General features: G+C 40.1%; 1 protein-coding gene across 1 annotated transcript in view; it reads left to right on the top strand.

The window, feature by feature from the left end:
* ctnna2 (catenin (cadherin-associated protein), alpha 2) overlaps positions 1-23499 on the top strand; it is a 330513-nt gene that overhangs the window by 293202 nt on the left and 13812 nt on the right. The window contains exons 11-15 of the mRNA XM_004549527.4: positions 214-370; positions 887-1087; positions 11837-11988; positions 15749-15862; positions 22485-22666. Of these exons, the coding sequence (XP_004549584.1) occupies positions 214-370; positions 887-1087; positions 11837-11988; positions 15749-15862; positions 22485-22666 (806 nt within the window). The remainder of the gene's footprint in view (positions 1-213; positions 371-886; positions 1088-11836; positions 11989-15748; positions 15863-22484; positions 22667-23499) is intronic.

Here is a 23499-nt window from a genome sequence, read left to right as displayed (position 1 = left end):
CCACACTGTTCACCTCACAGTGTCAGAGTCTTGACATGATAGCCAGACTATGTTTCACCGTGCTGTATGTTCTTATATATCTTATATATAAACTAGTACAGATGTCTTTTCTCCTGAAATGACTCACAGATGTGCAGAAATGTCTTTAAGACTTCATTTTAAAAGCACACATGTACGCCTACGCTACTGCAAACGTTTCTTGTCCCATATCAGGTCATCAATGCTGCACTCACTCTGGCTGCCCGCCCCCAAAGCAAGGTGGCCCAGGACAACATGGATGTTTTCAAAGATCAGTGGGAGAAACAAGTGCGCATCTTGACTGAGGCTGTGGATGACATCACTTCTGTGGATGATTTCCTTTCTGTGTCAGGTATGAGCCAGCACAAATTCCTCACAGACTGACTGATTGAAGCAAATGGTCCACATGCTCCTGATTTTCGCTTGAAGCGAGTGAGTTATTGAGTGTTGTTGCTTGTGTTCTCTGGTACCAAATTTTCACAAAAAATCTCTATGGAGGCTTGATGTGAAAAACAAAATTACTATTTAGTTAATAAAAAATAAGAAATCACAGCATTTGAAGCAAAATACAGTGAACTAGAAAAAAACCATCAAAAGGCAGAAGAAATTTTTTTTTTTTTTGGACGGGGGTGGGATGGTGTCCAAAAAAAGCAACAGGTATTAAATTTTGTCCATAATCAACATGTTTCTTGGAGAAATAAACTCAACAGTATATCCACACTCAAAGATAAAAATGAGTTTGATTTCCAGGAAAATCTGTTTATTAAACAATAATTATGTCTCTCAACAACAGAATCCTTGGGTCGTTTTCATTTTTTGTTTCCCACTTTCATTCACTGTCATCTTTTCTCTCTCTCTCACTCTCAAGAGAACCACATCCTTGAGGATGTCAACAAATGTGTAATAGCTCTCCAAGAGGGCGATGTGGACACTCTTGACCGAACTGCTGGAGCTATCCGGGGCCGAGCTGCTCGCGTGGTCCACATCATTAACGCTGAGATGGAAAACTATGAGCCCGGGGTCTACACCGAGCGTGTGCTGGAGTCCATCAAGCTCCTGTCTGAGACTGGTTAGTGCGCTGTACACAGAGCCTGTGTAGCTGCAGAAGATCCACAATGAGCCATAGCTTAATGTATTACTAGTACGATGCATACACTGTGCTTCACCCTGTGTCAAAATATTTTGCTGCAAGCTTTTTGGCAAGCCAAGCTACTTTTAGGAATAGCCTAACATATAGAAACACATACGTATATGCACCCACACACACACACACGCGCACACATGTAGAAGCTACATTAGTTCACCAGTCTGGTCTCACAGATACGACTTGACTGCTTCTGTGTCCAGTGTCTAAAGTTTTGATTAGTTTCCTGGCTCTAACAGAAAGTCTTATCCGCTCTCACTCTTTTATTTATTCATTTACAGCCTCTGTCCAATGTCATCTTCCAGGAAAGTTGCATTTGTCTCAGTGCCAGGCCGATCAAACAATGAACACGTTTCCAAATCCTTGTTTAGGAGACAACTTTGAATTCTTATATTGTCTCAGTAGTTTTTACCTCTGAACATACTGGGGGAATTCAATCAGCAGCACAAGGGTCAAAAAGAAAAGCAGATTGTAGATAGGGCTGCCACGATTTGTCGACTAGTCACGATTACGTCGACTATCAAAATCGTCGATGACTGATTTAATAGTCGACGCGTCGTTTGAAGCTTTGTAAGATCACAAAAGACGCAGGAATAAGTGGCAGGATTTAAGAGTGTAATAACGGACTGAAACAGAAGATGGCAGCATTGCATGTACAAGGATGTCAGCTACCGTTAAACCCTGAAGAAGAAGAAGAAGAAGCAGCTGTGTCCCAGAATTCATAGCGCGGCCCAGCGCAGTTTCCAACAATGGCAGCAGTTAGTTAGTTTTAATGTTACTCTTATTATTCTTTCTGGGTCACAAAATAAACGTTTAACATATTTTCAGGCGAGAATGTAGCTGTGTAAACCTCAAATATCTGCTCAGTTTATCAGGACACCACATATTTTCAAAAGCGCTCCGACGTTTTCGGAGACGTCTGTTACCCACTAGCTCGTTAGCGAGCCGGGGGCAAGGCTCACTAGCGCTCCCCGCAAATCGTTTTCAAACCCACCGCCGTCTTTCGCTACTCAGGTTAAATATATATGAGTCACTTAGATAACTTAAAATGTTATTGTTTGGCTTTTTTTTTGTATTTTATTTGTTCCTGAGTAAATCAGTTTGTCTGAGATTAAAGTTATAGTTTTTACACAGCTGAATAAACGTCAAGCAGACAGCTGATTATCAGAAGTGTGAGATGCTCGAGAATCTACTCCAGTGTCCTGTTATATTTTAGATAGCAAGGAGTTTATTAAACTTCACCGAAACAATCTGCAAATTTCATTAAAATTGAATAAACTATCATCTTGTCTTTATTTTTAGTTAGCACAGACCTTAAACACTTAAAGCTGTAAGCTAATGATAGTTATATAAGAGCAGATGCTGTTGGTGCAATAAGCTGTAGTTTTACGTCCAATGGATGATGATCTGATTAGTCGACTAATCGCAAAAATAATCGGTGACTAGTCGACTATCAAAATAATCGTTTGTGGCAGCCCTAATTGTAGATATATATTACAAAAATTTAATAATAATAGTAAAAAAACAAGGTACAACAGAAAAATGCTTTTAATATGGTGCTGGAATACCCGTTGTTGCTATAACAACTTCAACTCCTCTGAGAGGGCTTTCCACAAGGTTTGGGAGTGTGTTCATGGGAATTTTTAATTTTTAATTAATGTAATTTTAATTATTCCAGAAGGTCAGACACTGATGTTGGACAAGAAGGCCTGTGTTGCAGTCTCTGCTCTAGTTATCCCAATGGTGTTTTGTTCATCCATGTTTTTATGGACAGCTAACAGCTGACTGTGGAATATTTAGTAGCGACGAAGCTTCACAACTGGACTTGATGCACAGGTGGCATCTTATCACAATGCCACGCTGGAATTCACTGAGCTCCAGAGAGCGACCCATTCTTTCAAAAGTGTTTGTAGAAGCAGTCTGTATACCTACCTGCTTAATTTTATACACTGTCGCCATTAAAGTAGTCGAAACACCTGAATTCAGTGGTTTGGATGGGTGAGGGAATACTTTAGACATTGCAGTGTAGTATATTGTAGATCTGAGTCTACTTCCTGACTGTGGTTACAGGAAACAGTGTAACATATACAGAAAGCATCTGTGAAAGTGAGTATGTACAGGAGGTGGTAACATCAGCAGGGCTGAGTACACAGTTAGTACAGCCGGCAAGCCCAGAGGAGGAAAACATGTATCACTCAGTCACCACCTACACCACTTAAAGCTAAACTTTGACATTGCTTCAGCGCGTTTGCAACGTTTCCACTTTCAGCGCAGGTGTTGAGCTGCAGCCTAGTATTATTTGCGAGTTGGAAGAAGGTGAAAGCTTTTGCAGAGTTCTTGACGATATGTGCACCGGTGAAGACGTGCCACATGAAAAATGCAGAGAAGTCTCAGTAGAAACAATTTGTTCATTTTTGCCAGGGCCGTTCACGTGACAACTCCAAATGTTACAGCGATTGTTCATACAAAAACATTCCTGCAATACTCAGAGAAGCAGACTGGTGACAGTTTCTGTTTTTAATGTGATTTTGTGTTACTTTGTCTTGTTTACAAAGTTTCTAGACACAAGCAAGGAAGATAGAAAATGTGCAGCGTTTGCTATGAAATACTGTCTTAGCCAATCCCTTAAAAATATACCATAATACACCTTTAAAATGTGGCATCATGAAAGAAGGCCAAACCCTCCCCCCCCCAAAAAAATGCAGGATGAAAGGAGAGAAGTAATATAGCAATTACCTGTCCACGAGAATAAAATCTGACCACAATCCCTTTTCACATCAGCACAGCAGCAACTCCCCTCCTTGTTATATTTTCTCCATTCTCACCCATCCTTCCGACTCGGCTTTCTATCTCTCCCATTAGAGCCCATTTAGCGAGGTGGTATATCTATTGTTTCGCTCGTTACTTTCATCTGCCGGGATAATTGAGAGACACAATCAGCTCCCCTCCCTGCTAGCTGATAAGTCGCAAACAGCATTAGGTGTGCCACGTGTGTTCACACCGCCATCTGTCTGAGACCCTCTTCTGGCGCTGAACCCCACCATAACAGTCTACTTACAGTATTAGTTATATGGTACTTTAAACACATTCTGTTCACTTATTGCATGATTCAGTTTAATTGATTGGGGTAATTAATTGATAGAGTTCAGCGGTGATTATCTTACAGACACTTGAGGTCAATTTTGTATGACTCTAACCTCGTCACATGCTTTTATTAATCCTCCATGGAGCAAGAGTCAGCACTATGAAGAAGCATTATGTCAGTGTTACTAACACCAACAAATCGAGAGCTGTTGATGGGGTGACGTCACTTACACAGTTTCCTACTTCACGCAGGCTGTATTTTGCAGCGTTTTTGATAGATGCAGGGCGGTAATTTCTCCTGTAAATTTAGCACTGTAGGCAATGAAAGGAAATGATTGTTAACTTATGTAACACTTCCCATTTTGCAGATGAGGATTATGTGTGCGCGCAAACTTTACACTGTTGTTCGTGACAGCCTCAGATTTCAGGGGAAAGAAAAAAGTAAATCTAAAGGAAATACATTTTCACACCTTGATCTAGTTTTTGGTTTAGATTTAGTCAACTTTGGTGACCTTGCACTTTGCTATACCCACAGATAAACAGACTTGTTTAAAACACAGGTTCAAGGCGACTTCACATTAAGGTCAGGGCTGAGGTGATTTCTTCTTCACAGAAAGAATATGCACCAAACAAATTTTTGTTGCGTTTTCTCGAGATGCCGGGCCTTTGGGAGGGCTTCTGTCTTTAATTTTAACAAGGTCTCCTCATGATTTGGGCGCTAATTGAGACGTTAAGGTGGGGAATTAGCAACCGTGTTAGACGAATGTTTCATTGGCTCCATATTTCTCTTTGATGAAGAGCTGTTGTGTTTCCCCTTCCAGTTTCCGTCTTAGCAGTAGTTGGGGGGTTTTAAGGGCTACCATGCACATCTGATCTGGACCATAAAGCACTTATTGATCCTTGTGAACTTTTGCCTCCCTCTCCCCTCCGTCCTCACAGACCTGATGTCTATGGATTTGAACACAGTCAAGGAGAAATCTATAGCTAGGGGGAAAGATGATTAAGTGTAGCTGAACAAAGGGAAGGGATATAGGACCACACAGTTTTTAGAGGGTACTGAGCCCAATTAACTAGACTCCACCAAAAAATCAATAGCTGTCACCAAGGATTTCACTAAGCGATTTGCGCAAGGATTTTAGTGGAATTCATTGATGTGTTCTCTTTTTCTTAACTTTCCTCCAGTGGTGAGCATGTGTAAAACATTTATCCCTTTACTCTGTCTCTGCAAGTGTGTGTGGGTGTAAGTGTGCGTATGTGGGTAGTTGTGTGTTTTGCGTTGGCTATTTGTGTTTTTATTGGACTGCTCCTGTGTTTATGCCCACAGCCACTCATGCCAATCACAGCCACTTGCCTTTCTTTCTGACAGCTGGCACACAGCGCTCATCACAGCTACCTACCCTTTGACCTTGTCTCAATTTGCCCATCCCTCTTTCTCATTTCGAGTGTGGCCAGATTTATGCCGAGGCCAAAACACAAGCAGCCAAGGCTCACAACTCTTCAGTGTAAAGCTTAGCTATAGATTCCTGACAGACAGTCTACACATGGGCCCGGGACTGAAGCGTGTCCTTGAGAGAGAGAAAAATCAATAGCCTAATGGGAAAGTGGTTATGGCTTCCCTCTCTTTCCTCCTCTCCCTCCTTCCTTACTGATACACTATTCTGCCCACTAACTGCCTTGGTTTAGACTAATCTTCTCCTCAAAAGAAGGGACAAATTTTTAAGTTGGTCATTAATGTGGTGCCTGGAGAGGGTAGATTAAAAAACTGATATATTGCCTAAGTCAGAGTGCCATTTAGGTAGCAGGGTGATGTTGCTCCTTGTTATTACATCAGGGCACAGTAAATAGGATTTAGCCAGGGTTTTGCAGTGAGTGCAGTGAGTAATAACACACACGGACACACTGCCACCCACATGTCATGCCTGTAAATCAGTGGATCAAGAGCACTAAAAGGAAGTGCATCAGACACTAAGGCTCGGCTCATACCTGGCGCATTAACATGCGCCTTCAGTGATCTGATCTCAAGTAGAGTGCTCAAGCTACCACTTCCTCGCTTTATATGCAGAAAAGGAAAAAGGAAGCCTGCAATTGTTTCTGTTTGGAAGGCTAAATGTCAGTCCAGACCACCGGAGTCCTTAACTGCCAAAGTTTCCAAGTGTAGGACACATTCACAGAGATGCACGTGCTAATGGAATGGGTCCATATGCAGGAACAATCTGCTTTTAATGACTCATCAGTGTGTTGGGCACATTCACACATGTACCCAAAGAAGCCAGTTGTTAATGCCAAGTGGAGGGTCTAATGAAGAAAACTAAAGACCTTTCATTGACTGTGTCTCTAAAAAATAACTGTTAAGGGGAAATGTGGAAGTGAATCAGTGGTTTTTATCATTTTTTTTAACACTGAAAATGGCGTTTTTTTATATGGCCCATAAGTGTACAACACGGTTGTTGAGATAAATGAGTTATAATTTTTGAATCTGTGTCTATTGTTTTAATGATAGGAAAAGAGTCTTTAACCAGAATGTGAAGCAGATGGCAAACTAAGCTTGCAAGGAGAGGAGGTGGGGCCTTTCAATCAGTGCGTAAAGAGAGGCAGGAGTTGGGAGAGAGTACTGATGAGGAAATTGCTATGAGAATAGCAGTGCAGTAGGAAGAGGTAGGTGGAACAATTTAACCAAGGTTAGAGTGAAGGAGAGGAGACCAGTAAGCAGGAGGAGCATCATATACAGCACATTCTCTTTGTGGTTCGACCGCCGATCATCAAAGCTGTTAAGTTCAACGTTTTCAAAATTAGGAAGTGGCTATGCAAGCTGTGTGGATATCTTAAAGCGCATTTAGTGATTTTGCTTTATGTAAGTGCAGTAGCATTAGATTTTAAAGGCCTTGCTGAGTGTTACGTAGTGCATGCCAGAAATTAGCCTTTTCCCATTCATCACCTGCACTAAATTGAGAAAACACAGTTTTAACTCTAGAGAATGATCTGATTGAACAGATAAATTGCAACGCTCTTGAATATCTAGCCAATATGAGAGAGGAAGTGGATCTGACCTCTCATTTGGAAAACACTGATTGTTTCTTTTTGGTCACATTTTTGTGCCTACCTGTGCAGGGAATTAATACAAGCAGCAGATAAGGGGCGATGCTGCTTGGCCGCAGTGCGTGTAGGACAGGGATGAAGGTTAATGACAGTAATATGTTTTATAAAAGCTTCTATAATTTTCAATTTCGTGGGCTGCTGTTATTAAGCCCCTAGCTATTCTTGACGCACCATGTTTTGCAACCCTTCCCACCCTGTTTCCTCTCCCATTCTGCTTTTGTAAATTACACCAGGCGAATTATGGTCCGACTAAAGAATTAAGGTTTAGTCACATGGTATTTCGTGTTTTCAAACATTTGCCCTTTTCTCAAATTCTCATTCGGTCACACATTCCCTGTTTGAATAGGTGGATGTGCTCATTTAGCAGACACCAGTGTACTGTACTAGGAGGTTAGTATTTACGCTTGTTTTTATCTCTAGATTGTGAGTGTTAATCGCATTACCAGAAAACAAAACTGTACCACTGGTCTCATTGTCTATATGAATCACATCTCTGGCCTCACTGGCTTTGAAATAACTGTGCCAATTACAGTGACGCATGACAATTACAGCTCACCAAATGGGCTGAGGCTTCTTGAGGAAAACATTTTATTCTATCATAGTGAGTGAACACAACACCATCCACAGCCAGAGGCAGATGGCAGGGTTTTTTTCTTTTTTGTTGCTTTTTTTTATATAACTTGTGCAGGGATGATGGAAATAATATTAAAACAATGCGCATGAAATTGTTCATGTGACCATCATTAATTCAGCACTGTTCCAATTTCTCCCTCTGTATCCCATCAATAGTTGTCAAAAAACTATACATTTGAATACTGATAAGGTTTAAAGCCTTACCAGTATGAGAGTTGCTGGCTAGGCCTTATCCCTACCAGTGTAAGTGTAGTAGTTTAGTAGATGCGTTTGGTTTATGAATGCAGATTCCTAACCAAACTTGCAACCCTTGATAACGTTGTGGCAAGATCTGACAACTGCTGTTCACAAACGCTGTCCATCTAATCTGACTGAGCTGGAGCTGTTTTGCAAAGAAGAATGGGCAAGAATTGCAGTCGCTAGATGTGCAAAGCTGGTAGAGACATACCCTAAAAGACTGGCAGCTGTAATTGCAGCAAAAGTTGTTTCTACAAAGTATTGACTCAGGGGGCTGAATAATTACACACACCCCACTTTACAGTTATTTGTAAAAAAAAATGTTTGGAATCATGTATGATTTTCGTTCCACTTCTCATGTGTACACCACTTTGTGTTGGTCTTTCACGTGGAATTCCAATAAAACTGATTCATGTTTGTGGCTGTAATGTGACAAAATGTGGAAAAGTTCAAGGGGACCAAATACTTTTGCAAGCCACTGTATTTGAAGTTTACACAGCATCATGTGACCCAGAAAGAGTAATATTTCAAACTCTGCCACTCTGCGTTCCTGTTGCTGACACAGGTAACATTGTGGAGTAAAACTTAATATATATTACTTTGTGAATTAATAGTCACACTTTTGGTTTGCACGTTATGTAGCAGCTTTAAATGTCATGTAATAACGTGATAAAGTAAATACCATGTAATTAAATAATAAGCAGTACCCAAGTAATAGCTTAGTATTAACGATGTGTCTGTGTTATATTGTCTTAGAATGTAAGTAACAGGGCAATAAGGAAATGAAAACAATAAGTAAATGGGTGGATAATTGTAAGAGTGGTAAACAATGGCATTATATTTTTCCTGTTCTTTGTAGAGTTCTATCACCTGTCCCTCTAATGTCTCATGTCTCTTCGGAGAGTCTAAAGTTAACAAAGAAAGTAGAAAACCCCTGTCGAGATAACCATTATCTTTTAATATTTAGAATTTATCAAGTCAGCTAACAGAAAGTAAGGCAGCTCTGTCAAACCTGCTTCATACTACAGCATTGCTTGGGAGTGCTTTTATTTTTTGTTGTTGTTTTTTCTGTTTTCTTTTGAAACAGACTGTGTTGGGGAATTGTGGAAAGAATTGATCTGAAACTGGATAAAATGCAACTTTGTTGCTGTGATATATGATATCTTACTTTAATATCCAAAGTCTCTGTCTGTCTGTGTGTTTATTTTTTGCTTTGGTCGTCAGGAGTTGAGCAAACCACCTAGCAACAGGCTAAAATGATCCGTTTTTGTTATTTATGCATCACTAACGCTTTATAAAAGCCTCACATCATTTACATTTCACAACACTATGATCTAATTTATATCAGCAGAAGTTGAAATATCGATTGTATGTTATGGCACCATCACACCGCCTAGCAACCACTTAGCAAAGGGTTCAAATGACCCATTTTTAGGATATAAACAACATCTACCACCCCTTGTTTTTTTACTTCTCTCACTATGATTAAATAGCAGTTTGCTATCATCATGAGTAGGCCAAACAATGTTGTAACATGCAGGTGTAGTAGTGTCACACAATATAAATAATTGTGTTCAATATGCACATGCTTATTTTTTTTTATTTGTTTGTTTTGATTTTTTTTTTTGCCACAAAAGTGCAGAAAAAGTACCACAGATTTGGAAACCTTGTTCACAAACTTGTACTTGTTAAAATTTTCCGTCCGAGTGGGCCAACGTCATCGATTTGGAGATATTTTTGTGTTCACCTGTTGAATGTAAGTGCGTGCTTCTGTGCAGTTTTGCTGTGTGTTTGATTGTCTAAATGTAGCCGTCTTAATTTGAATCTTGTGGCTTAGAAATCAGGAACTGTGCAGATTGTGCTGTTTAAATCTTGTTAAACATGGCACAGGTGCGCACCGTGTTAGCTTTGAGGTTTGAGGCATTCATTGTACTTCCATAACTTCTCACTTAAAGTATGCTTAAGCTTAGAGGGTGAAAAAAATCCATCCCTACATGGTCACATTTAATTCCCTTCATCATTTTTCAACTGGAATGAGTGAAATTGCTCCTTACCATCAGCAACTTTGCTCATTAAGAGCACAGAGAACATTTAAATATTTCTATTTAAAACGCCTTCCCAGCAATTCCCAAAAGCCTATTTTACGCTTCTCCAGTAAGTGGATTAAACTGAATTAAAAATGAAAAGAAAAGGGGAGAGACTTTTTTGTAGTGCCTTTTATGTTTGGTGAAATATACCGTATGTGTTATATCAGACAAATAAGCACACTGCAGATTCATACACCTTTAGTGCAAGCTAGTTAATTGATTTAGTTCACTCTTCATGTCAGAATGAGGCGAGAGTGTGGAAGATGCTAATAAAATCACAAACATGGCTCTCTGGCCAAACTGCAATACCTCATTTGTCTTTTCCACAGTTTTTCTTATCTCTCTGTGCTCATTAGAGCTGTCTTCTCCTCTAATGATGTTGTCTTAAACTATTCATAGTATCAGCACTTCAAAAATCCACTCCATTGATACACATTTGTTGCTTATTACTTCTAAAGCAGCTGAATGTTTTTTCCCTAAAACACATAAAACAGTATGTCCTTCTCTTTGTCTCACCCAGTCCTTCTGTACATAAAGTCATTTTCTAATATCTATTCCGGATTCAAAGAAAATACTTTTCTATTTGTGCTACTGTAATGAAATCAAATGTGATGGTGGGTTTTTAGGCTTTTGTAGTGTTTGAAAAGAGACCCACAAATCTACAGTAAATGGACACCTTTTTCTAGCTGGCAACTGGCTTTCTAGGTAAGCCTTTGCTTTTGTTATGATAATTTGCTACAGCACAAAGTCCATAAGAAGAAAAAAAAGTACATTATCATAGCTGGAATTCAATTATTGTGACACAACAGGAGATTACTTGGAAAGGTGGCCTGCTAAATATTTAAAACCTTCAGTCTGTATTTTTGGATATTAAACAATGTCTATTCATATTCAGCACAATTCATTTGAAGACACAAAAACATAAAGCTCTTCCATCAGGTCTAGCCAATGGGTACCGACAACAAAACCAACCATTTTTTATGGTCAGTAGGGACGTTTCTTTTGTTGCTTGGCTTTTGTCTGCCTCGAAAAGACTTTGATGAAATTGTTTCCCTTCGTCGGCATTGTGAATTGACAGGCTGAGCTCGCGTCCTTGCGCTGTAACACTGAAGCACACAGACATCTCTGAGCGAGCTCCCAGGTTACGCACACATACATACACTTCCCCGTGCCACATGGCAGCAAACACACAAACCGATCTGGGAGAGACAGGTCAGTCTCCGTGCCGGGTAAGCCGATGTGGAGTAGCTAATTGGTGTGCAGTGTGTGAATGGCATATTGTTGTTTATAAAGAGGTTTAGGGTGACATTCCAGAAGTGAACACAGACTGATGAAGAATGTGCTGCGAGACATTTTGAAGACAGTGGTAGCCATGTCCTTGGATAGAGAAACAGCACAGTCATAGCTGTGTTTTCTTATATATTTTCCTTTACTTAATCATAATCCTTCACCTATCATAGAAAAAAGTGATAAACCCATACCTCCTGTCTCTCTTTTGTTCTCTATCTCTACTTCCATTACCTCTTTCTTCCTGCAGTAATGCCCCGATTTGCTGAACAAGTGGAAGTAGCTATCGAGGCACTGAGTATGAATCCCCCACAGCCCTTTGAGGAGAACGAGTTCATTGATGCATCCCGTTTGGTCTACGATGGCGTCCGCGACGTCAGGAAAGCCGTCCTCATGATAAGGGTACGTCCATTATGTTCTGCAAGAGAGCAAAAGGGAAAGACTAGCTGAGATACTTTGAAATGCTTCTAGAGCTCAGCGATAGTGTCAAAGTGTTTTGAATTGCCCGTCAGAAAAAAAAAGCAAATTGCACCAATTTCCCATCTTCTTCTGTGTATTCAAAATATTTGATTGGGTTTTTTATTTTAAACATCTGAACAGTTTGCTCATTTCCTAATGTTGAGCTTATTTAGTTTGAATATATGCTTTTTTGCAGCTTCACTACCATTAGCATATTTTAAATTTGGTTTAAATATCTGTCTTGTTGAGGTAATAACCTGTGTTTTGTGGGGGGTTTCTATCATAAAACCTGTTACATTAAAAACTTCCTGAATCTACTGGTGAACATGACAAATTTGTGCTTTTTTGCTTTTCATCACAGGGACCTTATTCCCACTGAAAACTGTGCTGCTGTCTGTCTTGGGTGATAGTGGAAGTTTTGTGACAAAAATACATCCGCCCTAAGGATGAAGAAGCGCATAATTGAAATCTTCAATTCTCATTTGGAGTGTCACCACTGTCACATGATCTGTTTTATGAATCTGGCAGAACCCTTGACAGCGTGTCACGATAAAACGGCTCCATAACAACAAGATACCAGCTCTGCTGTTTCACGTACCAAATCTGATGTTACAGTATCTGCACCCCCACCCCCCCCACCCCAACTGTCCCTCCTCTTTCACCACGTAATTCATTTATTCAACTTTATGCAGGCTGGAAGGTTTCCCAGTTCAGCTTCGGAAAGAAAAAAATCTAATTATGGAAAATAATTTGATGTTAGTAAATAATGTAAAACAGGCAGCTTTGAACTGCCCGGGACCAGCTGGCTTTATAATCCTATCCAAGTACAATTACTTTCTGGGGAAACAACTTGGAAGATCCTTGCTTTCTCTGTCGTCTGACTTCATTGTATAAATAGCAAATGTTGGTGCCACGTGTAATTTTTATTTTATTTTTTTTAAGTGTACTTTTTTAAATTTTTCCCCCACTTAGACCGAGTAATAGCTCCTTTAGAATTTTTACAGCACAGATCTCATGAGCAGTCAGCGGATTAAGAAACCAATTCTCCACAGTGTTTAAAAATTGAGGCTGAACTTGAGTAGAGTGGAAAGTTATTATGAAAGTTCTTGGAAACATAGTTTTTGTCCAGGCCTTTATGTACCCGCAGACACATGCACGCAGGAGTGCAGGGGGGGAAAGTAGTAAGTATTGCACAGAATGGAAGAGATATGAAACTGAACAATGGGTGGAGACTGCAATATAACCAATATTTACGCAGTGTCCCAGTCTCAGGAAACTGACCTACAGCCTTTCTCACCTAGAAAGTTCAAACTTACCAGACATTCAGATTAAAAATGAAATCAATGAAAGGAGCTGCTGTGATCTGATGGGGTTAAGTTGTTTCATGGCCTGTGTAAATGCTAAAATGTAATCGTAATAGCAGGCCTCTTTTATTGAAAGATCCTTAGGATTGTTAAAATCATTACAAGGTAAATAGCAGAAACCTATACACATAGCAACACAATCTCCAAGGTAACGCAACCTCTGAGTTGGCACCCCCACGCAATGACCTGATTGAAATCAATGAGGGGGCTGCTTTTGTTTTGTTTTTTATTACAGTCTTAATGTCTGTGTGATCACAGCTCTAATCAGACTTTTTTTTTATTGACGAAAAGCAAAACCGATCATCTTCGCTGCTGCACATTCACACAGCTGGCTCTTTTCTTTTTTTTTTTTAATTGGCTATCATGAATAACCTGTCTCACAAAGATAGTCAGCAACTGGTTCCCTTATCCTGGATATTTTACCCGAGACTTAAACAGCTGCACCAGCAATACACTGCATTTAATTTGTGACAGGATAACACTGTCATATCTATAAAATGAAAGTAAAGAAACAAGATCCTATAATTTAGTGAAGCTACCAACAAAAGAAATGATTAAAAAATGATTTTATGTCCAATAAAACAGTAAAATAAATGAATTGTATGCTAGCTAAATTGTAGGTGTTTGCAGTAGAATGAGTTGATAAAACATTTGCTTTTATAAAACCTATTACAAATGGATATGCACGAAATGGGCTATTATGAAACTATAAAGAAATTGTATTCCCACTATTGTGAGCAAACAAACTGACTTGAATTAAAGAATGGATAATGAAGCTCCATATGGCCTGAGATTTGTGTGAATAAATTATAAGTAGCAAATTTCCAGTGTGTAAATGCTCTTCCCTTTTGCCTTTTATTTCCTTAGTTCAACGATGCAATTAGGGCAGAATGGGCACATTTTTTATTTTTATTTAGAGAATAATCATATCACTGATTGAGTTGAAAGAAAATCATTCGCATTGTACTAAAATTAAGAAGGAAATTTAGCACAGTTAAATGTAGGCCTTCTAGCAACCTGTGGTTCTTTTGTGGTCCTGTTTTATACTGTAAGTGCTCCTTTTGAGAAAAACTAAACTACTGTTAGTTTATTATAATACCGATATAAATAACCAGGCAACACTATGCACTTCACAAGCATAGCTGTGACAGAACTGTGAATACAGGCTGTCACCATGTAAGAATAATTTTACACAGATACATGTCTATATTTGATCCTCTGCTCCACAGAACCTAAGCCGCCCAGCTGTGTTATCATTGTGATGCTGTTAAAATTAATCCATCTGCGTTAGATCAACTACTTGCTTTGAAGTTACCTGGCAAACTAACAGCCTTTGTCATTGGGACGTCACTTAAAAGACAGCAGAGAGGAATAACGATGCTTATTAATGATTGAGTCACTCGCCTCGTACAGAAAACACATACAAAGTTATAAACAAACTGAAGCAGATATTCTCTCATTTCTTCTTCTTGCTAATTCCTCTGAATTCTTTATTTGATGAAACACACAGGGATTTTTCCCCAGCTTTGAAACTATTTTAGCTTTGAATTACATTAAGAACTTACAATCACTGCACAGCAGTTTTTAAATCTTATGCCAAAAAAAAAAAAGCAGTCAGGATTCAAACAGTAACTTAAGAGTTTGGCTAAAGACTTTAAGTCAAAATGTTTCAAAGAAAATTAATAATAACACTGATTATAATATTTAAGTGATTGAAACATATTGGTAGCATCTCTGTTATGCTCATTTGTAAAGAGTTTTGACTTTGAGCTTTTCTGTTTCACAAATACTCTGCTGCACCATCGCTTTCCGCCCCAAGCTGCTTCCTCCCCTTAACTGACTAAAACTTGGCAGCCCTTTTTGGCTTCCTTTTTAACATCATTCTGTATAAACTGCAGTTACAATCAATGATCTTGTGGAAATGGGTCCAGATATTTACCTGTGAATAATGCACAAATGCAAGTTGTTCACAGATTTATTCTCCTGCAGTTAAACAACATGCTTTGGGACATGTTACAGTAAATGTATTCGCAGATGACTTTCTCTTTCCTCCCAGTTATCTTTTTAGCACTCAGTAAATAATGCATAAATCATTATGGTTGTGAATTTGATTTGGAAATACCTATTGGATATGGTTTTTAATATGACGGAAGACCTTACGTAGGAAAATGGCAGAGACAATTAACTTTTCAGGGATCTTTAAGCCATTCTCTACGCATCAGAAGGACATGATTTCAGCACATTGGGGCTTGAAAGCAGAAAAAAATGCCCTTTTCAGCTGTCTATTTCAGTTTGTTCCCTGATCTCTGACTTTATCTCTGTCTTTGTGTTTGCTGCAGACACCAGAGGAGCTGGAAGATGATTCTGACTTTGAACAGGAGGACTATGATACTCGCAGCAGGACTAGTGTCCAGACTGAAGATGACCAGCTTATTGCTGGACAGAGTGCCCGGGTGAGTGGATGTTCACATCCCTTCTGTGCTGCAACTGCTCAAATGCACATCAACATCAAAGCTGACATAAAAAATAACATATATTTGTTTTGGGTAAAGAGTAGCAGAAATACCAAAGTGACTATAGTGTTGCTGCTTTGTATACATTCGTCCCCATTCCCTGTCTACTCATAAATTGATTCATCCAACTGTGTCCATTTACATAGCATATAAGTCCATTTAAATGGTCCTAACAAGCTGTATTATTTTAAATAAACACCGTTCCGGGATGGCAGGTGTAAAATTGCAATCACAAACACAAAAGTAATTACCAAATTCCCTTCAGACACTAGCCACAACACAAAATACAGTGCAGTGCTGAGCCAAGGCTTCAGTCGTGATCGCCATGGTCTGGGCTTTGTTTCACATTAGTGATTTTTCACTTGGGCCCAGCTTAAAGGACATTAAGAGGGTATCAGTGCTTGCTCCCCTCCAGCAACACACACAGAGACTAGCGGTGTGTTGCATGTTGAATGGATTGTGGATGGCAGGAGTGCGACTTGGCCCGACACCTCTCTCTGTGGCAGAGACCTGCATTATCCCGCCCGTGTGCACGCATGGGGCTAATGCATAAAAAGGGAGAAATAAAACACATCAAAACAGCAGCTTGTTATAACTGAATGTGCTACATGTGACATGTGGTGTCTGCTGACAGGTAAAACAAAACAGCTAACTCATGACTACTGAACCCTGTGCTGGACAGTAGCCTGTGTGACAGGAACTGACTCAGTTAGACATTTAGTCGCAGTAGTCTACTGGTCATGGCTTCAAAGTAAGGCCGTTATCTGGTTTTTTGTTTGTTTGTTTGTTTCTTATTTTTTCTGGGGTGGGTCATCTACTTATCAGAAGTTCAGTGGTTCGATCCTTGGCTCATCCAACCTGCACATCTCTGAACCCCGAGTTGACCCCAATGCATTCATTGTGTGCTTTAACATTAGGGCAAAAGTGCTTCAAACTACATAGAAAAAATGAATGTAAAAGTAGGTGAATGAGGATTGTAGTAGGAATGTGCTTTGAGTGCTCAAATTGAGTAGAAAAGCACTCTATAAGCACCAACTCATTTACCATTATTGGATTTTAGAAACTAACCCATAAGTGGAAGTTTTCTATGAGAACATGTTGTATAACTTTTCAATATCATCACATGATTCCTGCCAACAAACCCTTGAAAACAGAACCGAAAAAATCTTCTTTTTTTTTTATCATTGCCTTGGGTTAGCTAAAGATTATTTTCATAGTTTAAAGAGAGAAATGCAGAAGGAAACAAATAGGCTCCTGTGGGCAAAGCTGCATATCATGTTGAACCATCCACCCACCCCAACCTCTTCCCTCCCACATTACGACTCTATGATACCATCTTGCTACTTCTGCCTTTGCACCTAAAAGATGGAAGTCACAATCAATACTGGAAGTGCTTGTGAGTGAAATTTAATTACAGCTCATATCAGGCATCTGATCGAACACCTGACACTGTTTTATTTCTTAATAAAGCACCCAGAACATCAAGAACTAGCAGCACGTAGAAGAAAATGTTTAAATGACTCAGGGAAATTCAAATGATATATTTTCCATCCTTAAAAACAGACCAATAATGTACACTTTATATACAAGCATGGAAGAATATTTTAGATTTGATTTCTGTCAAGAGAACAAATGTCAGTCAGTTCAAATGAAGAGTAAGAATTTATTCTAATTATGAGGATTAAGAACAGGCGCAGGCTTTTGGGTGCACAATAGCCGATCCAGCACTGTAGGGGTCCTGGGTGCGAAGTACTTTAAGTTTGCTGTATGTATACTCCCACTAAGGCACCCGCGGTGTAACGTTGCGTGGCCATCTGAGCTTAGACGCACCAGCCTTTGCACACAAAGGAGCTCCACAGCACCAAACTGTTAACTAGTTTTCCTGGCATTCAGCTGTGATTTGAGTGGGCAGCTCTTCTTGGAAACAGTCTGAAGTCACAACATGTCCCTTTGTCATAACTTATTACTGCGATATAAGGATATAAGGTGGTTTAAATCAAAAAGCCATATATCACAGCGGGTTATCAAATGTGATTACTCGTATTTGTACGTTGAGTTTGCATCGTCATGTGCCTTCTTAGTATCTGGCGTGCTGACAAAGCCTCTCACATAGTTAATTGATATTGCCTGTTTTACTCATGGTTACTGTTATGCCCTCAGAGCTTAAACATGCATGAGGCAAGTGCATTCATAAAAGATGTTTTTGCTGTGAACCGCTGGTGATCTGCCCAGTCTGCCTCATCCAGTTGTGTCAGGATAGAGCTTGCTATCCTCTCACGGTCATGCCAAGTCCATGCTAGCGAGCTGTGTTTCTATTCAAAGAGACAAGAGAAAGCGTAATCTGGTTTTGCCATAGGAGTTGACACGAGCATACTGGGGTTTACAGTCACGATCCCTCCAAGGCCCTTCAGTATGTCGTATCACACACAGGACACAGGCATGATATCTTCAGTAAGTTCCTCAATCTCTTTCTTTCTCCAAAGAGAGGGGGGGAAATCAAATTAAGTCTAGGGCAGTCCCAGGAGCCTTTGTTCCCCAGGCTTGTGTGGTGCTCTGCTTTTCACTTGTATTATACTTTTGCATAAAGCCAAGTTATTAAAGCAAACATGTATAATGAGGGGGCAGAAAAACACAGAGGCGAATTGGGTCTGTGTATAGTGTCTCTTTCTATCAGAACATGCCGAAGCAAACTCTGCTGCTATAACAAGCCACAGATAATGCACGGGGAGCCAAACATAAAGCACCCCAACACACGGCAAACATTTCTTAACACTGTGATTGGATAACAGCTGATAGGTCATCCATAAAATTGAACTCTGAGTGTCTGGGCAGTTTATTTCAAATGAAACAAATTAAAGTCATTTCAAGATGCCGCACTTGGTGAAGAAACCCGGAAAGCGCTCTAATCCCTGCAGACGTAGCCGAGCCGCAGAGTGTATTGGCACAGAACTCCCTCGGCCGGATTTGCCACTATGTTAAGCTCCAGAGGCCCGCTCCTTGTTGTTATCAGTAAAGTAGGGAAAGGGATTTGGGGATAAGTGAATTCTAGAGTGCAGGATAGAAGGAGGAGGAGGAGGATACGACGGTGTGTGTGAGTGTGCGCGCGCTCATGTGTGTTTGGCAGGGGGGGGGTGCTTCACCAGGGGCCCTTCCTGCTCCCCTGACGTCCCAATTGGCTCGTGTGTTTACCCCTGTGCTTGCAGCTCTCTTTTGTGTTCAGAACCTCTTTCTCTCTCTTTTCCTCCCTGACGCACTCTCTTTTGTCACGCCGTTTTCAGAGTGAAGCGGTATACTAACCAAATCCCTCACTTTCTCTCCCCAACTTCCCCTGATCCCTAATTTTAGAGAAGGAATTTTCACTCTAAATTGTTGAGTTCAAGAGACTTTTTGCTCCCTTTAGTTGTTTAGGAGAGCAGTTTCACTTCGTTTTATGTAGTTTCTACAAGCAGAAGATGGGGAGAAGGAAAAAAAAACAAACATTTTTGGTGCATCTAGAGGATCGCTGATTCTCAATTTACATTTTTATTTCCCTGCCTCATTGCAGTGGCATTTTGCAAAACCATACCATACCATACCATGTGTTTCTCCTAATGGCGTACTCAGCCTTTTTGACACTGGCAGCATACCATTCAGTATAATAATAGAAATAAGTGAATTATTGATGCCTCAACAGTTGGGTGCAGGAAAGATGTGAACAGCAAAGATGATAATGACCACCTTCGAGACCTGAGGTCAGAGAGCTCTGCCTGTCACAGCACAAGCACCAGTGTCCCTATTACTGAGGCAGCACTCACAGTGCATTATATTTTTGGCCACACTAAGATGTGAACATGTAATCAGCAAGTCATATCCAAGGGGGGGCTATTGAATCGTCAGACCCCACCTGCTGAGAGCACAAGCACCTTTAACGAATCTGGACTAAAATATCTTTTGTTGTTCTCAAGATTATATTTGTGAATACTTGAAGTATTATTCAGACTCATTTGAATTTAAGAACAGGTTGCAATTCAAATCAGAAACATAAATAAAACTTTCTTAGAGCTGAGAAACAGCAAGCGGTGTTACATAGAACAAAGCAAAAAAATCAGCCGAGAATTTCGAGAATATAAATGTAGAATGTGGCTAAGTGTTAATACTTGGCATTTAGACTTTGACCTTGTCATTTCCCACATGAACACACCTGAGGCTCAGCTCAGCAGGTTGTGACTTCCCCACCAGTGGACTGTGGGGTTTAAAAAGCTTTTGAAATGCTGTAAGAACAACTGTAACACCAGTGGCAGCGACATAGATTCAGGTCAGCGAGAAGGAAGCAGGTGTGCATGAAAAGAGTGAGCAGAGCAGTTCATGCAACATATTAGTGTGGCCACCATCCAAGAATTTTAAACTCGATACTGATGCCCACAGAAATACTTGATCCTTGACACCATTTTTGATATCATGGAGGGGGGGATGACATGTAATTATGAGGCTTTTTTTTAAAAATTGTTTTAAAGATTAGAAGAAAACAGCAACATTTTTAAGTGGCTTACACAGTCCAAAAAATGTATATTAAAATAACTGTACGGTTATTTTAAGGCAATGTGTTAAGATGTGTTCAGATTAAGATTCTTAGGTAGTTTTGAAGAATAAATTGAAAATTAAAAACAGCTATATTTGAGGTTGTCTGAGGTGAGGCAGTGCCGTGCTGCTGGTGACTTGGCTCCATGTTTTCATTGCTGATAAAATAAAGTTGTTAAAGTAGGCTGTGACTGTTTCTGGGTGAGTTTCTTCCACGTCAAAATAATGCCAAAATAATAAAGAAAAATAGACACAGTATCCTTGTTTAATTGGCATAAATTCGTCCCATTTTAATGTGTTAACTTTTTTATCATGTAGCACAGTTTTTACGATTTCTTCAAATTGCCATCCATAAAAAAATCATCATTGGGATGCTATGCGACACAGACACCGCTTTAAGAACCACTCGTGACTCTAATAAAATAATACAAATCTCCTTGGTGAACTAACATTTGGACGTGTTTTTGATGTGTTGACGAGCGAGTGCAAAGTCGATGTTCAGCCAGTCAGCGGTGCCGAGGACCCAGAGCCCCTGAGCAACGCGCGCAGGCATACCTGCAGTGCGAATAGAAGTTTGCCCTGCTGGAATCACTTGTGTGATTTAAATGGTTTATTCCTCATTGTGCAGTCTGAATACATAGTAACTTGGTATTTGTTTTAAGTATGAGCAGTGTTTTCACCCCACATGCTGTTAAATGGGATTTGCTTCAGCTCTGTTGTTTGTGTGTCTTGGCACAAGTAGCAGAGGAAATCTACACTGGGCTTGAGGGGGCTGGTTTTGCTTGTTTGTTTATGCCGTATGGGCTTTTTTCTTTCTTTTCTTTTTTCAAGCTAACCGCCATCAAAGCTTTGCAGCACCCCGCTCACAAAGTGATCAGTAGGCCAAAGCTCATGGACGCATCTGCTGGCCTCTGATGAGAAAATTGTGCCTCCATGCTTCCCTATTTCTGTCTGTAATTTCAATTTTCTCTTTTTCATTGTTGGCCCTCTCCCCTATGCTTATTCGCTTTCAAAGAATTTCAAGAAGACAAGTCGTCTATGGTTTTTCGCCCCTCCCGTTTCCCTCCTCACGCATCTACCAGGGGCACTGAGCAAAGTGACGCACTCGCTCATCAAGCTCGCCCCACACCCCCACACACCAGCTTTGCTGTGAGAGAGGGAATAAGGAAGAGGGAAAGGGAGGAGTAGGGTGATTATTTCATTAAGAGAATGGCAGTTCTTGGAGGGCAGTCAATAATAGATGAGGTTAAAAAACAATGGTGACTTTCCTTTTTTCACTGTACTCGTTTTCTCTCTCACCCTCTCGAGTCAATAGAATCGACCTAATGGAAACCAGGTTACTCTTCCTTCCATCTCACCTCCCTGACATAATGTTGAACAAATGCATTATTCATTCTCTGGTCTAAGAAGCGAGGTAATTATACATTTATCTCCCAAATAATACTGGGTCCTTACTGCTCCTGTGACCTTGCCACAAGATTTATGCCATTTTGGACCTGCCCCCAAAGGCCGCTGAGAGAGCAAATGTATTCTCTTGGAAGGAGAAAAAAAAATGAAGGCGAATAAAAAAAATGGATTTGCTTTTTATGGATATAAGATGTCAAGTGGTTTGAAAAGTTCCAGTCATTAAATATAAAGTTTAGAACTTTATTTTGAAGTGTTTCAGAGGAGCAAGTCATCAGACCCCAGATTTAATGTTTAACTTTTGTCCAAGTTTTTGTTGAGTGGATAAAAAAGTGTACCAGAAGGGAAAAAAATGAACAAATGGTGCAACAGCTCTTTTATAAATGCCCTCTATGCTGTTTCTCTTAGCATAATCCCCCTTTCTTTCTCATTTCCTTCTCATTCTCTCCTTCCCAACTTTAGCTCTCTCCTTTATTTTCTCCACTGTTTTTTCCCTCATGAGCCATCTTCCCAATTTATTCAGCTCAAATGTACCCTTTCATAATATCTTCCTCCTCCTCTAATGCTTTTTGCTTCCTTCATACTCCCGTGTTGCCTGCAGGCCATCATGGCACAGCTTCCCCAGGAGGAGAAGGCAAAGATTGCTGAGCAGGTGGAGAGCTTCAGACAGGAAAAGTGCAAGTTAGACGCAGAAGTTGCCAAGTGGGACGACAATGGCAACGACATCATTGTGCTCGCCAAGCAGATGTGCATGATCATGATGGAGATGACAGATTTCACCAGGTAAGAGTGACACACAGTGGACATTTTTATTTTAAATGTGAAAATTGTGCAGATGGAGATTGTTTGAAAAGCAAACTATATTCTGTTTTGTTGAAGGCAAAAAAAGCACTTTGTTATGATCAGACTGTAATGGTTGTCATGGTTCAGAGACGGGCTATATGTTGACTCCTGCTTTTTTTTAAAGCCATCCTTAATCTGAGCGTTCAGACAGTCACATTAACCCTGCCACAGTACTTAAGCCACCTGTAGTTCGTGATCCGTAGGTGTCCTCAGGACCACATTTTGCCACGATGACACTTACTCACGCGCACAAACACTCACAAGGTGAAAACAATACCGGTCACACCATTGCGGCTGGTGAAAATCAGAACCATGATTAGTCATGAGTGTTTGTGACTGCGGTGCTGTGACTGCACCGTTATTACTTGGCAGTGACCCCGTTGACTCACGCTGGCATGAACAAACTGAATGGAAGTTTCAACTTCCAGTGACTAAAAATGAGACATCAGTGAGAGGCAGGCACAGTTCTCTTATCCACATTAACTCTCCCCTTTGTTGCAAAAAAGAAAGAAAAAACCCCCAAGTTAGATCACAAACGATCTGGTTTCCTCTCCTGTATTTTTTCCCTTTTACCGTAACTTCTCTGAAAATTCATGTTTTGCTTTTAAAGCATAAATTGTTTCCTTCTTGGAGAGTGCTTCAAAGCATGTCTCCAAGATGGATCATTAGGGATACAGGTAGACTGTATTTGTTTCATCCATTATCTGGGAATGTCTTTGTTATTGTATTGTGTCATATTTTTAATGCCACAAACAGCAAATTAGCTTCCCTAC

This window comes from Maylandia zebra, linkage group LG6, assembly GCF_041146795.1.
Source record: "Maylandia zebra isolate NMK-2024a linkage group LG6, Mzebra_GT3a, whole genome shotgun sequence".
Lineage (NCBI taxonomy): Eukaryota > Metazoa > Chordata > Actinopteri > Cichliformes > Cichlidae > Maylandia > Maylandia zebra.
This window is presented reverse-complemented; position numbering and strand designations above follow the sequence as displayed.